We start from the raw sequence: 13,529 nt of genomic DNA, 5'->3' as shown, positions 1-13,529 counted from the left end.
TTGTATGGATCTGATAGCTCTGATGCACAGGAACCAGCACTGCTAACATTGGCTGTCTTGCTCCTGTGCTTTTTCCTCAGTGCCACAGCATCTGAATCCAAAGGCATTGACAGCTCTAGTTCAAAGGCATTATTTAAATCCATCTTCCAAGATCTGGAAGAGGCAGTTGGAACTGACCCATGTCCTGCAGCTGCAGGGGTTATGTCAGGATCAGATTGCTGTGAGGTACAAGGTTTGGTACTGGCAAGGGTGGCAGAACTGTTCATCGACCTTTCTGCCAGAACCGGGGCATTGGGATTCAACCACACGCTTCTTGGTTCAGCCTTGTATCATTCAGGGGCTTGACTATGGGAGCTGCAGGAACCAAGTCTGGCCCTGATTGGGGCTGCAGCTGCTTGGATCCCTTCGGAATTGACAGAGAACACTGGGGCTGAGACTGACTCTTTAGACCTTTGAACCAAAGTCTGAATGGATCCAAAGGGTCTAGCCTCAAGGGCTTCCTTAAGCAGAAGTTGTTGCAGTTGTGAGTTCTTGGGGTAAAGGTCTGACAGATCGAACATCCAGAAGATGAATGGCCTTCTAGACATTTCAAGCAACAAAATGTGAAAGGAAGACAAGCTTTCACCAAAAATGGAAAACAGGGGGTAGGTGTATCAGTATCTTTTTCAGTGCTCAAAGGGAGCAGGCAGCAAACACTTCAGTACAGGGGGAATGAGGGGGGAGAGGAAGCAGGGGCAGCAGCGAGGACTTTGGTATCCATGGACCAGAACAGGCTGAGTGAGTCCCCTCCATGATGACTGAGACAAAACTAATGTCACATTGGAGACATTTATTGACACACAGCATTTCCTACTCATTGCAGAAACTTCACTTAAAATGGATAAATTCTATAGATTTATATCAAATGATCAGTTGTCTAGTAGTGCTGAACCTAACTTACAATTTATTCACTAAGTTCACAGTTTATTTGAACAGATGTACATTTATACATAAATACATTTATTTAGTAAGACAGCATTTTCAAGAAGTGTACAAGAAAATAAAGAGGTGGGAGCAAGGAACTTTTTTCTGTTGTGAATATGGTCCTGTCATACTTTTCTCAGATGTTCTTAGCTTCTGCCATGGTCAGAAAACTACTCGGGCAAGTTCAAACATGACCTGCACAGTAATGAATACAAATATTAATAAGGAGTTGCATAGTACAAGTTCTCTTTAATACTACAAAAAAGGTAAAGGGTAAATGAAATAATTTGAAAAGATGGTCTATAGATAGCTGCAAACCAAAACAAAAGGCTCAGTGATGATACATGAAATAACCAAAACTGAAGACTTATTCCTACAGGCTACATAAACATAAACTATGCCACGATATTTCAAGTCATGCTATGTAAAATATACAGCTGCTTACACCTGCAAAAATAAATAAATAAATAATAAATTAATGGAGATATCCCATCTCCTAGAACTGGAAGGGACCTTGAAAGGTTATCGAGTCCAGCCCCCTGCCTTCACTAGCAGGAACCAGTACTGATTTTGCCCTAGAACCCTAAGTGGGCCCCTCAAGGATTGAACTCACAACCTGGGTTTAGCAGGCCAATGCTCAAACCACTGAGCTATCCGTCCCCTATAGGTGACTACTGCATCATAATATTTTCATTATTTAATTTTCTTCTGCAGAGTGATGATTAAAAGCGTGGCAACTGAACACCAAACTAACCTCTATAGTGATGAGTATGACTATCATCCATTCCAAGCGCAGTGCACGTTTTTCATTCAGGTGATTTCGCATCAGGTCTGTCAGCTCCATGCAGTGCTGAAGTTTCTCATTCATTACCTGCAGCAAAAACATGTGTTTTCTGTTGAAGAGTCTGCATTTGCAGAAAGCCTGAGTTAAACAACTTCTATGAAATCATTAAGGAAAGCTAACCAAACACAGAAATTATCTAACTTAAACATGACTGTTTGGTTTCCAGGCTGATACAGATTTTTCACTGTGCAAAAGTGTACAGCACAGCCCCTTGTGGTATACCACACAAACACAGTAGCAAGGTTTTTAATGAAAACACCTTGAAGCTAGTCTGTCAATTCATCATAAGGATGATGAATGTCCAGTAAAAATACACGTTCATAGGAGCCAAGATGAATAAAATTAATAGGTCATCTATGTAATCTAAATCCCTAAAAATGCAAGAAATTAAGTAAGGAAGCACAACTCATGTGGGTACCCAATAGACTGTCCATTAAAAAAAAAATCCTTACCCTTCAACCAAACTGAAGGGGTGGTTTCTCTCAGTGCTTCAACTAATTATTGAATAGGCATTTTGAGTTACTGGAAAAATTGAATGCTCAGGACCTCTGAATCTGTGTGATATAAATCCATCGAGCATATTGTAATAGTGATAAGATAAACAGTTGGAATTTAAAAAAAAAAATCTGTGATTTTATAAGTATTCATATCAACTTTTAAAAAGGCAAAGCCTGTTTTATATGACTAGCACTGAACCCAGGAAAATGCCACACAGTCACCAATGTCCTACAATTGGATTCCAGGTGAAATGTAAGAAGTTGTTTTGAACTCAAAAAGCCCAATTGGTTTGAGCTCTTACTACCTTCAGAGACTGCCACTTGCCCCAAATGAAACTGTGACAAGTGATCAGCTGAAGCACTTTTGTTAACATCTCCCTGGTTTATACAGAAAATGAGGAACGGTTACTTAGTGTAACTGACTGAGTGTCTTCAAGATGTGATGCAGATGTGTATTCCACTTAAGTGGGTGCACATCCAGTGTACCAAGGCCAAAGAATTTTGCCTAGTGTTACCCAAAGGAGGCAGCAATGGTACCTCGTGCCCACAGCCCCTCCCCCTTGGCTATATGAGGCAATGCCACCTCGACCCTCTCAGTTCATTCACACCTGAATGCCCAGAGACTAGACTCTGATACAGAAGGGATGGGGTGGGGGATTGTGGAATACATGTCTGCATCACATCTCGAGGAACCATTTACAGTAAGTAACCGTTTCTTCTTCTTCAAGAAGATGCAGCTGTGTATTCAACTTGTGTGACTCAAGCAGTACCCACCTCAGGAGGTGGGGCTCAGTTTACCTAAACCAGTGGTGCCCAATCTTATCACACAAGAGTGCTACATAAACCTAAGCACAACCTTGTGTGGCCAAATAGATAGGCCAGATAGATATATTTTAATAAGATCTAAAGGAACCTGTATTGATTTATATTTTAAATTCAGCTTGTTTTGTATTTATTTAGATAGAAACAACCTATGTACAGTATTGTCTATTTAAAAAACAAAGAAATCCGTGCATAAAACATTTATCAGATGAATTATAGTAAACAGGAAAAAAAAAAAACCAGTAATGAATCGGCCATTAGTATATTGTGTTGAAGCAGGCCGTGGACCTTATGAAATGCTCTAGTGGACCATGTATGGCCTTGGGCCATAGGTTGGGCACCCCAACCTAAACAAAGACTGCAGAACTGGCCCACTAACATTTGCATCTGCTTTGGATGATGTGGTAATGGCAGAATGGTTCGAAAACATATGTACTGATGACCATATTGGCCTTGCAAATGTCCAATATTGAGACATCACTGAGGAACACTATTGACGTAGCTTGCGCTCTCTTAAAATGAGCTCGACCCACTTGATGCTTTTATAGCACCTTTCATCCAAAGTCCTTGGAGTGCTTTACAAACACTAATGATTTAAGACTCTCAACATCCCACCATTAGGTAGGTATAACTTCCTTTAGCTCCCCACCATCCCCAATACTATCAGGTCCATCATAGCCAGAAACTTTTAAACAGATTAATAGGTCAAAGATGAAGTAAGCAATAAGGCAATGTCTGTGACACATCTTTGGGTTAGTCCACCTGCTGATGCAGTTCAGGGCAGTACTGAGAACAGTGAACTGAGCGATTTACTGGAGCAAGGTGAGGTGTTGCCTTCCAAAACAATTATGGAGAAGGGGACCTCTGTAACTTCAGAGTTTCCCTATCACCCACAATGTATGCATCTAGCCTATTCAGTATTCACACAGTGAAACCTGTCTTGACTTTGTCACTGTCTTTTTACTTAAGCAGCTGTGTAATACAGTTTGGGGTTGAGAAAAGATACCCAGCTCTTCTTCACAGGACTCAACACCATTCTTACCCTTTGGTGTCCACTAAAACTCCTCTTGTGTCACAACCAATACTGTTGGGGAAACAAGGTCCCTCAAATGGAAGGTACTTTAAGTATCCCAAGAATTCAGAGACTTCGAATATTAAAAGGCTCTGGTTTAATTTTCTGTTGTATCTCATTCATGGTTTTTTTTCCCCTTCTGTGACCGTCAATGATTGGGATTAAGAGCCTGTAACTTCCACTGAGATCAACAGTAGTTGACTTCTGGTTCCTCATTGAGGTCTAACCTGCCATAAAGACAGCACCAGCATGCTTTTAATCTGCCAAAGGCACATTCTACGGTCATTCTGCACCTGCTCAGCCTATTATTGAAGTGCTCCTTGCTGCTGTCCAGGTTTCCGGGGTAAGGCTTCGTGGGCCATGCGAGTAAGAGGTACGCTGGGTCTCCCAGGATCACTATGGGCATTCCGACATCCCCCACTGGAATCTTCTGGTCTGGAAAGAAAGTCTCTGCTTGCAGCTTTCTGTACAGGCCAGTGTTTCTGAAGATGTGTGCGTCATGCACCGTCTCAGATCACCTCATGTTGATGTCAGTGAAACGCCCACGGTGATCCACAAGCTCCTGCAATATCATAGAGAAGTCCCCCTTCTACTGATGTACTCCATCACAACATGTCCCGCCGCAGTTAGGGAATCCCATTGCAGCAAAGTAACCACTATTTCACGCACATTCCCAAGAGTCACAGTCCTTTGTAGCAGGATGCGATTAATGGCCCTGCACGCTTGCATTACTGCAACCCTAACGGTGGACTTACCGACTTCAAACTGATTCGTGACCATCTGGTAGCAGTCTGGAGTTACCAGCTTCCACACAGCAATTGCCACGCACTTCTCCACCGAGAAGGCACCTCTCATTTTGTTGTCCTTGTAGGTTGCTTTCCACATCCGAAAGTTCTACAGCCACTGCTTGTCATCCCAGACCTGCATAACGAAGTGATCCTAACACTCAGTGCTTGTTTCCCGAGCCCAAAAGCAACGGTCCACCATTTGCAGCTACTCTGTGAATGCCAAAAGTAATCTGATGTTGCTTCTTTCCATGGCACACAACAGGTCAGGCACCTCTGATTCCTGTTCATGATATACTGAATGATCAGCCGCAATGTGTTCATAACAGTGACCACAACAGTAGAGAGCAGTGCAGGATCCATCCTTTGAGACAGAGATAGCAGGCACACAGTAAACTGGGGCCATTGAAAAATGCCACAAAATGCATTCGGAAGCCCATGGAATGATGGAATGGAAAAAAACTGCATCACGAGACACTGAGCCCACAACTCCTAGCTGAAGAAGGTGACAAGTTGCACAGTGGGATAGCTACCCACAGTGCAGCAACTATGGACATGCTCTGCCGACAGGAGCATTGTGTGAACATGCACAAGCAATGTAATTATACCGGTTTTCGATCGTCAGCAAAACTTGTGTCGACAAAACTCTGTAGTATAGACAAGGCCTAACTAGCATGTTCATTTTATTACAGCTCATTCTATCAATCGATTAAGGTGTCACAGGAACCTTGTTTGGCTTAGCTAAAAAGATTGCTTCACACCTCAGTGGCCTTTTAACTCCTCTGTTTCTTTAAAACACTTTTACTTGATAAAAAAAACCCAAAAGCAGAAGAAAAAAATTAATTTGCTTCTTTACATATTGTTTGGTATTTTAGAACAAAAGAAAAGCTCTTCCTGTTAAAATGTAAACTTTATTTAAAGGCTTGGAAAAAATACTCTTTACATGTAAGCCGGAATGATAAAGGTTAGCTGTTTGTCATGGCCAAAAATGGGGAAGTATCATGAATTTGTCACAGAAAAAATGCAAATAAAAAGCTTATAGAAGAGGATGCAACTTACAGGCCCCTATTATTTTGTACAAAATATCTTTTTGCAGTAAATAATATTGAACTTTTATTAATAGTTTAAAACCATTAAAAAATCCAGATCACTCTCTCAATCTCTGCTTCACTGGACAGAGTCAAATTTATAACAACTCATGGAATAGTCTTGCTCAGCAGAAGACTAACCAGAATCTGTCATGGGATAAGAGGGAAGGTCCTCTAATGGATTGGTAACTGGTTAAAAAATAGGAAACAAAGGACAGGAATAAACTGTCAGTTTTCAGAATGGAGAGAGGTAAATAGTGGTGTCGCCCAAATGTCTGTACTGGGACCAGTCCTGTTCAACATATTCATAAATGATCTGAAAAAAGGGGTAAACTGTGAGGTGGCAAAATTTGCAGACGATACAAAACTACTCCAGATAGTCAAATCCCAAGCAGACTGCGAAGAGCTACAAAAGAATCTCTCAAAACTGGGTGACTAGGCAACAAAATGGCAGATGAAATTCAATGTTGATAAATGCAAAGTAATGCACATTGGAAAACATAATCCCAACTATCCCTATAAAATGATGGGGTCTAAATTAGCTGTTATCACTCAAGAAAGATCTTGAAATCATTGTGGATAGTTCTCTGAAAACATCCACCCAATGTGCAGCAACAGTTAAAAAAGTGAACAGAATGTTGGGCATCATTAAGAAAGGGAGAGATAATAAGACAGAAAATATCATATTGCCTCTATATAAATCCATGGTACACCCAAATCTTGAATACTGCATGCAGATGTGGTCACCCCATTTCAAAAAAGATATATTGGAATTGGAAAAGGTTCAGAAAAGGGCAACAAAAATGATAAGGGGTATGGAATGACTTCTGTATGAGGAGCGACTAATAAGACTGGGACTTTTGAACTTGGAAAAGAGACAACTAAGGGGGGGATATGATAGAAATCTATAAAATCATGACTGGTGTGGAGAAAGTAAATAAGGAAGTGTTATTTACTCCTTCTCATAACACATGAACTAGGGGGTCACCAAATGAAATTAATAGGCAGCAGGTTTAAAACAAACAAAAGGAAATATTTCTTCACACAACGCACAGTCAACCTGTGGAACTCTTTGCCAGAGAATGTTGTGAAGGCCAAGACTATAAGTGGGTTCAAAAAAGAACTAGATAAATTCATGGAGGATGGGTCCATCAATGGCTATTAGCCAGGATGAGCAGGGACTGTGTCCCTAGCTTCTGTTTGCCAGAAGCTAGGAATGGGCAACAGGGGATGGATCACTTGATGATTACCTGTTCTGTTCATTCCCTCTTGGGATCCTGGCATTGGCCACTGTCAGAAGACAGGATACTGGGCTAGGTGGACCTTTGGCCTGACCCAGTATGGCCATTCTTATGTTCTCATGTAGTTACAAAGACTTGTTATGGGTGAGGGAGAACCTCCCAATTGCAAAAAACTTACCTTAACTCTGCGATTAATGCTGAGAAACTGACAGGTTTTGTCATAAAGCTCTTCAAGGTTTTCTCTGTCCCAGTAGAAGTCAGGAGTTATCAACAGGTCTGAACTCAGATTTATACAGTGCCTAAAGAGGGATGGTTATGGTAGTTCAAAGTTCTTTTGGCAATTAAAGATTCAAATATTTATAATGCTATTTCAAAGCAATGATTAAAGTTTATTCAGTTTCCTACCAATTTCTATAGTGTTTATTTTAAAAACATCAACTGTAACTGTATGAAGTATTTCCCCTTATTCCCTATAGAAAATACAAATCCGGGGACAGGAGACTAATACTAAACAGTAAGAATTGCTTAAATTGGTTGTTCTGAGAATACTGAAAGTCACTAGATCCTCATGAATGAGTCACTTTTTGCTATACAGCAATATCAGTATAGACAAATGGTTCTGAAATAAACAAACTTATTGTGACAGAATGCCTAGGCCTGAGGTGCTGAGCACCTACAGGAATAGACTTGAGTGGGAAGCACCTTCCCATGCCAGGCCTTTTGTCACAACAGCATCAAAGTTACTTTGGAATATCTTCCACCTCCAGCACAAAGCAGATATTGAATGCTGGTTATCAGGATCACTAACAATAACTTCCTCCAGCCCACTGGCAATAGGCTCCTCTAGGTGTGGATACGAAATCCAGAGCCTTAGCAGGTAGCGTTCATATCATAGCTGTGTGTCTTCATAGTCCTTTTTTCCCCTTCCACCTGTTAACTTACTGAATTTAAGTTGTATGGGACATATATAGTAATGTGTATTACAATCACACTTATGTGATTTGTGAGAGGGCCACAACAAAGGAATAATTTTTATCACAGTAAAACTCCTCAGATCTTGACTTAAAAATGGTCAGTGATGGAGAATCCACCACAACCCTTGCTAAACTATTCCAATGGCTAATTAGCTGCACTGTTCAAAAAGTACGCCTTATTTCCAGTCTGAATTTGTCTAGCTTCAACTTCCAGCTACTGGATTGTGTTATACTTTTCTCTGCTAGATTTAAGAGCCCATTATCGAATGTTTGTTCCCCATGTAAAATTGGGGTGTATAAATTGGGTTCAAATTCTCCTTTAGCCTTCTCTTCATTAAAGTAAATAAATTGGGCTCCTTGAAATTATCACTAGAAGGAATGTTTGCCAATCTTTTAATCATGGGTCACAGAGGTTCTTTCTTTCTGGCGTAGGACTATAAGAATCTATTAATATACTTTTTGAAATGATAGGGTGTGAGCCCTTAAAAAAAAAGTTTACCGTAAGGCAAAGAGTTCCCCAATTTTCTGCATTACATCAGCATGAGAGAGTTTCACTTTTTTTCTTGATTTTAATATCTGCAGAGAAGTTAGTGGTAAATCGTTAGCCAAAGACATTCCATAACTGCTTATTTTATTTAAATAAATAAAAAAAATCTTGAGTCCTACACCCTGAGCATTGTACCAGTTGTTCAAAGTATTCCTTCTGAAGTGCACTACTGCACATTTATCAACACTGAATTTCATCTGCTACTCTACTGCCCATTTACCTTGCATTGTTAGGTCGCTCTGGGGAACCTTAGTCTTCTATAGTCTTGATTTACCTAAATAATTTGGTAACCTGCTGTGTCACATCCAACTGGTCAACCTTTTTCTAGATCATTGATCAATATATTAAACACCACCACTCCTAACACAGACCCTTGGAACACCCCTTGTTAAATTTTTGCCAGGCTGAAAATGGACCACTTATTCCCTTTTATTCTGTTTTGTCTCTATTTAGTTTCTAACTTATGATAGAACTTTCTCTCTTATCCTCTAACTACTGAGCTTTCTTAATTTCTTCTTTTGAGATGCTTTAAAAAAAGTGAATACATTGTTTTTAAAGAGACAGGCTAGCCATTCAAATGCTTTCCCAATATCTTTTTCCTGATAAAATTAATTCTTTACAAAGAATTAAAACAAAACAAGTAAACAGAAATTTCACCTCAGGAATTGACTGGATAGATTCCACAAAATTATCCAAGGATGATTCCCAAAGGGCCAGTTTTACTGCAACAAAAAATTAACAAAATAGGACCTTACATCTCATGTGTTGTCTCAGAATTCTAGTAACCATAAAACACAGTGCCTATCTGCCAATGTTTCAAGATTCCATTAAACTGCAGTTGACTTTTTATGACTTGAATGGTCTAAATAACCAGCCATTCAAATAACTATCACTCGCTCATTAGTTTTAAGTCTATAAATATATATTATCACTTGTAGCTGTTCAAGGCTTGTGTTAGAATAACTAATCTGGGAGTTGCCTGACATTGCTCTGCAAACACAGAGAGTCAGAACAATGTTTCTGCAGTGTTCGTGTTAATATTTATTTTAATGAAGTAAATTTCCTTCTGTTTTTGGTGAAGTTGGTGTTCATAAAAGGTGCAGACCAGACAGAACTGGATAAAGAAGTCTTCTGTTTATCTACAGAAGATGTTCAGCATGCATAGGGAATGGCAATGCAGGCATACTCTATGTGCTTCAAGCACAAACTGCTGCTATCTTCTAGTTTATCTAATATTAGTAGAGTATTTAGGGTTGGGGAAGGGAAGAGATGTAAATTGAAAAAAAAGTATGTTTCCTCAAGCATGTTGTTTTAAAAGATTTACCTGTGATTGCAGTAGGGCTCCAATTTACAAAACACACGTTAAAAACTATGAGAGTACTCCTCCCATTCAGCCTCTGGCAACTTATGTGCATATCTCACTTTCATGAATGAGAGTAACCCATGTAAACAACACCGGATACCCAACAGGGAAAACAGACAGACATTCACCATTGGATACATATATAAAGTTTGCTTAAGGTCATCTTCTCCCTCCATCCCTGTTATTGTATATGTCCAAATTTGTGATGGCATTTCACAATCTTAAGTAAAATTGGACACTACATAAAGTATTAGCTTACCAGAAAGGCAAAGAGCATTTGAAAAGGCAAATTTCTGCAGAATTACTTCATCAATATCCAGGTCAGAATTTAACAAGATTTCTCCTCTGTGGAGCTTTGACTGGCCTCTGTAAAAACAGGATTGAGACATCTTCATTGACTAAGTCACCTCTAAAAATGAATAGTCAAGGTAGAATCCTTTACACAAGGAAATTCCTCATGCACCTTTTTAAAATTTAAAAACATGGAACAATGTATATGATTGCTCCATCTCACTTCCTTGCATTTTGCTCTCAGTCACAATTAAAGTGACAGAAAACCCATCTAGAGCACTTTCTTCAACCTCTACACCAGCAACTCCTCTGCAAATACCTAATATTAGTATCTTCTACAACAACTGCAGCACTACTGGGAAAATTCAGAGAAACAGCAGGACTATGGACTTCTCTTTCCCACTCACTCCTCCTCCCCTCTTGTGCTTTCTCTTTCTAATTCATTGTTCTTGTTTTTGTCTCTCCTATTCTGTTCTGTCACTCTATTTCCACTCCTTTCCCTTCTTGAATTGTGATACTCTCCCCCCGACCCCCAATAGCTCTCTTCAGTGTGTCAGCAGCAAAGCAGAAGTCATGCGTCCTGCAAGTTTCAAGGTGCCTTGCATAAGTCCCACCTGAGAATCTGGGAAGCATCCTGAAATTTAAAGTACAAATGCTTGTGAAGGAGAAGCTAAAAACAATGGAACAATTCAATAGTTACAGATTCCATAATTTACAACACATTCAGTTTTCCATTGGCTATGAAAATGGCCATCTTATGTAGCAGCATTGTACTACAAAAGACTAAATACAATGTATTCTATGAAATAGCAATGATTTGCAATGAAAAATCTTTCTGAACAAGAACTTTAGCTCATCATGATCTCAAGATATGATTTAACAAGTAACAAAGTCAAGGAAGGTCACACGTCTTCTTCCATGATATGCCCGTTTTACCCCTATTAGAAATTTATGTTTTCAGTGTATTTCAATGTATTTAAGAAGACAAGATACTCCTTGTGATGACCATTCTGTATCAGAGCTGTCTCAATGTGCACCTTTCCTTTATATCGGCCCTCATAAGGTGTAAGTTTCTCCATTTGAGACTGCTGAAGAGCACTTACAATTGTGAAGCCATGGAGTTCACTCTAATACCTTAGTATGATCAGTAAATAAAATCAAAATCACAAGTAATGCTGCAAAGCAACATTTAAAAACAAAACAAAACATTAATGCATACTCCATTAAGACCGATGGATTTAGTGTTTGTAGGCCATACTATTTACCCCTCAAAACACTTATCTTACTCCTTTGGAGGAGAAGTACAGAAGGAATGTTTTTGGATAACGGATGCATAAAAATACTTACTCTCCTCTCCTATAGTTAATTTCTTCATTCTCCCAATGAACCAGTGCAACTTCATAAGGCTGAATTTCATGCCGCTCCAGCACTTGCATTATTTTCTTCATCTAGGAAAAAGACAATTGCACATTATTGAAATGGTTAGCAAATACTACACAATTGCCCCACATAAGTCTTCAAATATTGAATACATAAAATTAAAGCAATACGTTGATGTTTATTTAAAGAATGTTAAAGGTGTGGTGAAAATACCTTTTTGCATTAGGATAAAGTAACCATTTTAATATCATTTTACATCCCATTCAGAAAATCTTACATAGTACAAGACTTTCTGACACTGTACATTTTAGAACAGAAATTCTAAACTAATCTGGCCAAAAGATTGTGCCATCTAGGCACTTATACTATACTCACTGCTAGGGTACCCAAGTTTTAAACACTTATCTCTTCAAAATAAGGAGAATAGTGGAGCTTTCAATGCAAAATTTTAGCTTCATCAATATCTAATAAAGCAGTTTCCAGAGACAGATAATTTAAAATCAGTTAGTACCCACACAAAACTATAATTTTCTCTGCGGTGTTAGCTTTCTTTATTGCTTTCATAATATTTATTGACAATATACATGATGCTATAAGAAGTCATTGCCATATGTTTTTATGGAGAGCTGCAATTTCTGAAATATTGCCATATCATTTTGAATTTCATACTGAAGTGTCTAGTCTGCCAAGTATTCCAAGAATTACTGCTAAAAAAGGAAGAGAAATTCTGATTTGTATTGCTGAGATAAAGTACCTTTCATTTTTATAGCAGTCATAATATCTATGGCTGTGATCTCACAAGATCCTGTAGGCTAAGCAGGATCAGGCCTGATTAGCATTTGTATAGACCTGTGGGGAGAATCCAGTGCTATAGGACTTTGATATCAGTGATTCAGTAGGCAGCACAACTTCCCCTTAGAAAATACTGAATACTTGGGCCACAAGACACTTTGCTGCTGAACTTTACTGTCTCTATTTGTTTAGCTAAGAAATCATAGGCTTGTTCTTTGCTGAAGCTACTGTCATTTACATGAGACCAAAAATCCAGGTTCTAGCTGAGACGATCATTAAACTCTCATGGAACTATACTCAAAAAGTAGGGCTGCTAGCCTTCGTTTTCCAGCCATTCCTATTTGGTAATTCCTGTCTGCCTAGTTAAATGCCCCCATTCAGTTTACAAATCGATGCAGTTTTTCTCTTCGTTTTCTAAGCTGTCATGCATCGTTGCTGTATACTGTTGTGTTCCATCGCAGAAGTGGCTACAATTCACTGGCAGCTTGCTTATGTCTATTTGGGGTCTGATTCAAAGCCCACTAAAGTCAACAGAAAGATTCCCATTGACTTAAAGTGTACGTAACAGCTTAGCTAAAATCTTCCTTGTAGAATTCTCAAGAGAAATCAGGAGGCAGGTGCTAAATCAGTCTTGGAAATTAAAGACAGGCCAAGGAATTAAGCAAAACTTCCAACAACATCCAGGGACCATATGTAGTATTGAAGGTGCCCTTCAGTTATACTGGTATAAAGGCACTTATACTAGTGTAGATTATTCCAGTAGAGGAAGGGAAATAAACTACACTAGTATGTGGCACCATTATACCAATGTAACTGCATTTCATACTAGGGGTTGTGCAGGTGTAACTATTTTGGCTTAAAAAAATTAAA

The 13,529-nt window shown here is 39.1% G+C and overlaps 1 protein-coding gene across 9 annotated transcripts in view; it reads right to left on the bottom strand.

Moving 5' to 3' along the window:
• Positions 1-920: 920 nt before the first annotated feature.
• RMND1 (required for meiotic nuclear division 1 homolog) overlaps positions 921-13,529 on the bottom strand; it is a 39,558-nt gene continuing 26,949 nt past the window's right edge. For 8 of the 9 annotated variants that reach the window (XM_034765414.1, XM_034765412.1, XM_034765415.1 and 5 more), the window contains exons 6-12: positions 11,835-11,935; positions 10,456-10,562; positions 9,491-9,555; positions 8,786-8,862; positions 7,491-7,611; positions 1,718-1,834; positions 921-1,158 (exon numbers count right to left, since the gene is read on the bottom strand). In XM_034765414.1, coding sequence (XP_034621305.1) covers positions 1,126-1,158; positions 1,718-1,834; positions 7,491-7,611; positions 8,786-8,862; positions 9,491-9,555; positions 10,456-10,562; positions 11,835-11,935 — 621 coding nt within the window. In that variant the 3' untranslated portion in view covers positions 921-1,125. Of the gene's footprint in view, positions 1,159-1,717; positions 1,835-4,953; positions 5,120-7,490; positions 7,612-8,785; positions 8,863-9,490; positions 9,556-10,455; positions 10,563-11,834; positions 11,936-13,529 lie in introns of those variants that run through there. The other variant, XR_004645094.1, reaches the window with a different exon arrangement.

Source organism: Trachemys scripta, chromosome 3 (assembly GCF_013100865.1).
Source record: "Trachemys scripta elegans isolate TJP31775 chromosome 3, CAS_Tse_1.0, whole genome shotgun sequence".
Taxonomy (NCBI): domain Eukaryota; kingdom Metazoa; phylum Chordata; order Testudines; family Emydidae; genus Trachemys; species Trachemys scripta.
The sequence above is the reverse complement of the archived record's forward strand: the minus strand, read 5'-3'. Positions and strand labels throughout refer to the sequence as shown.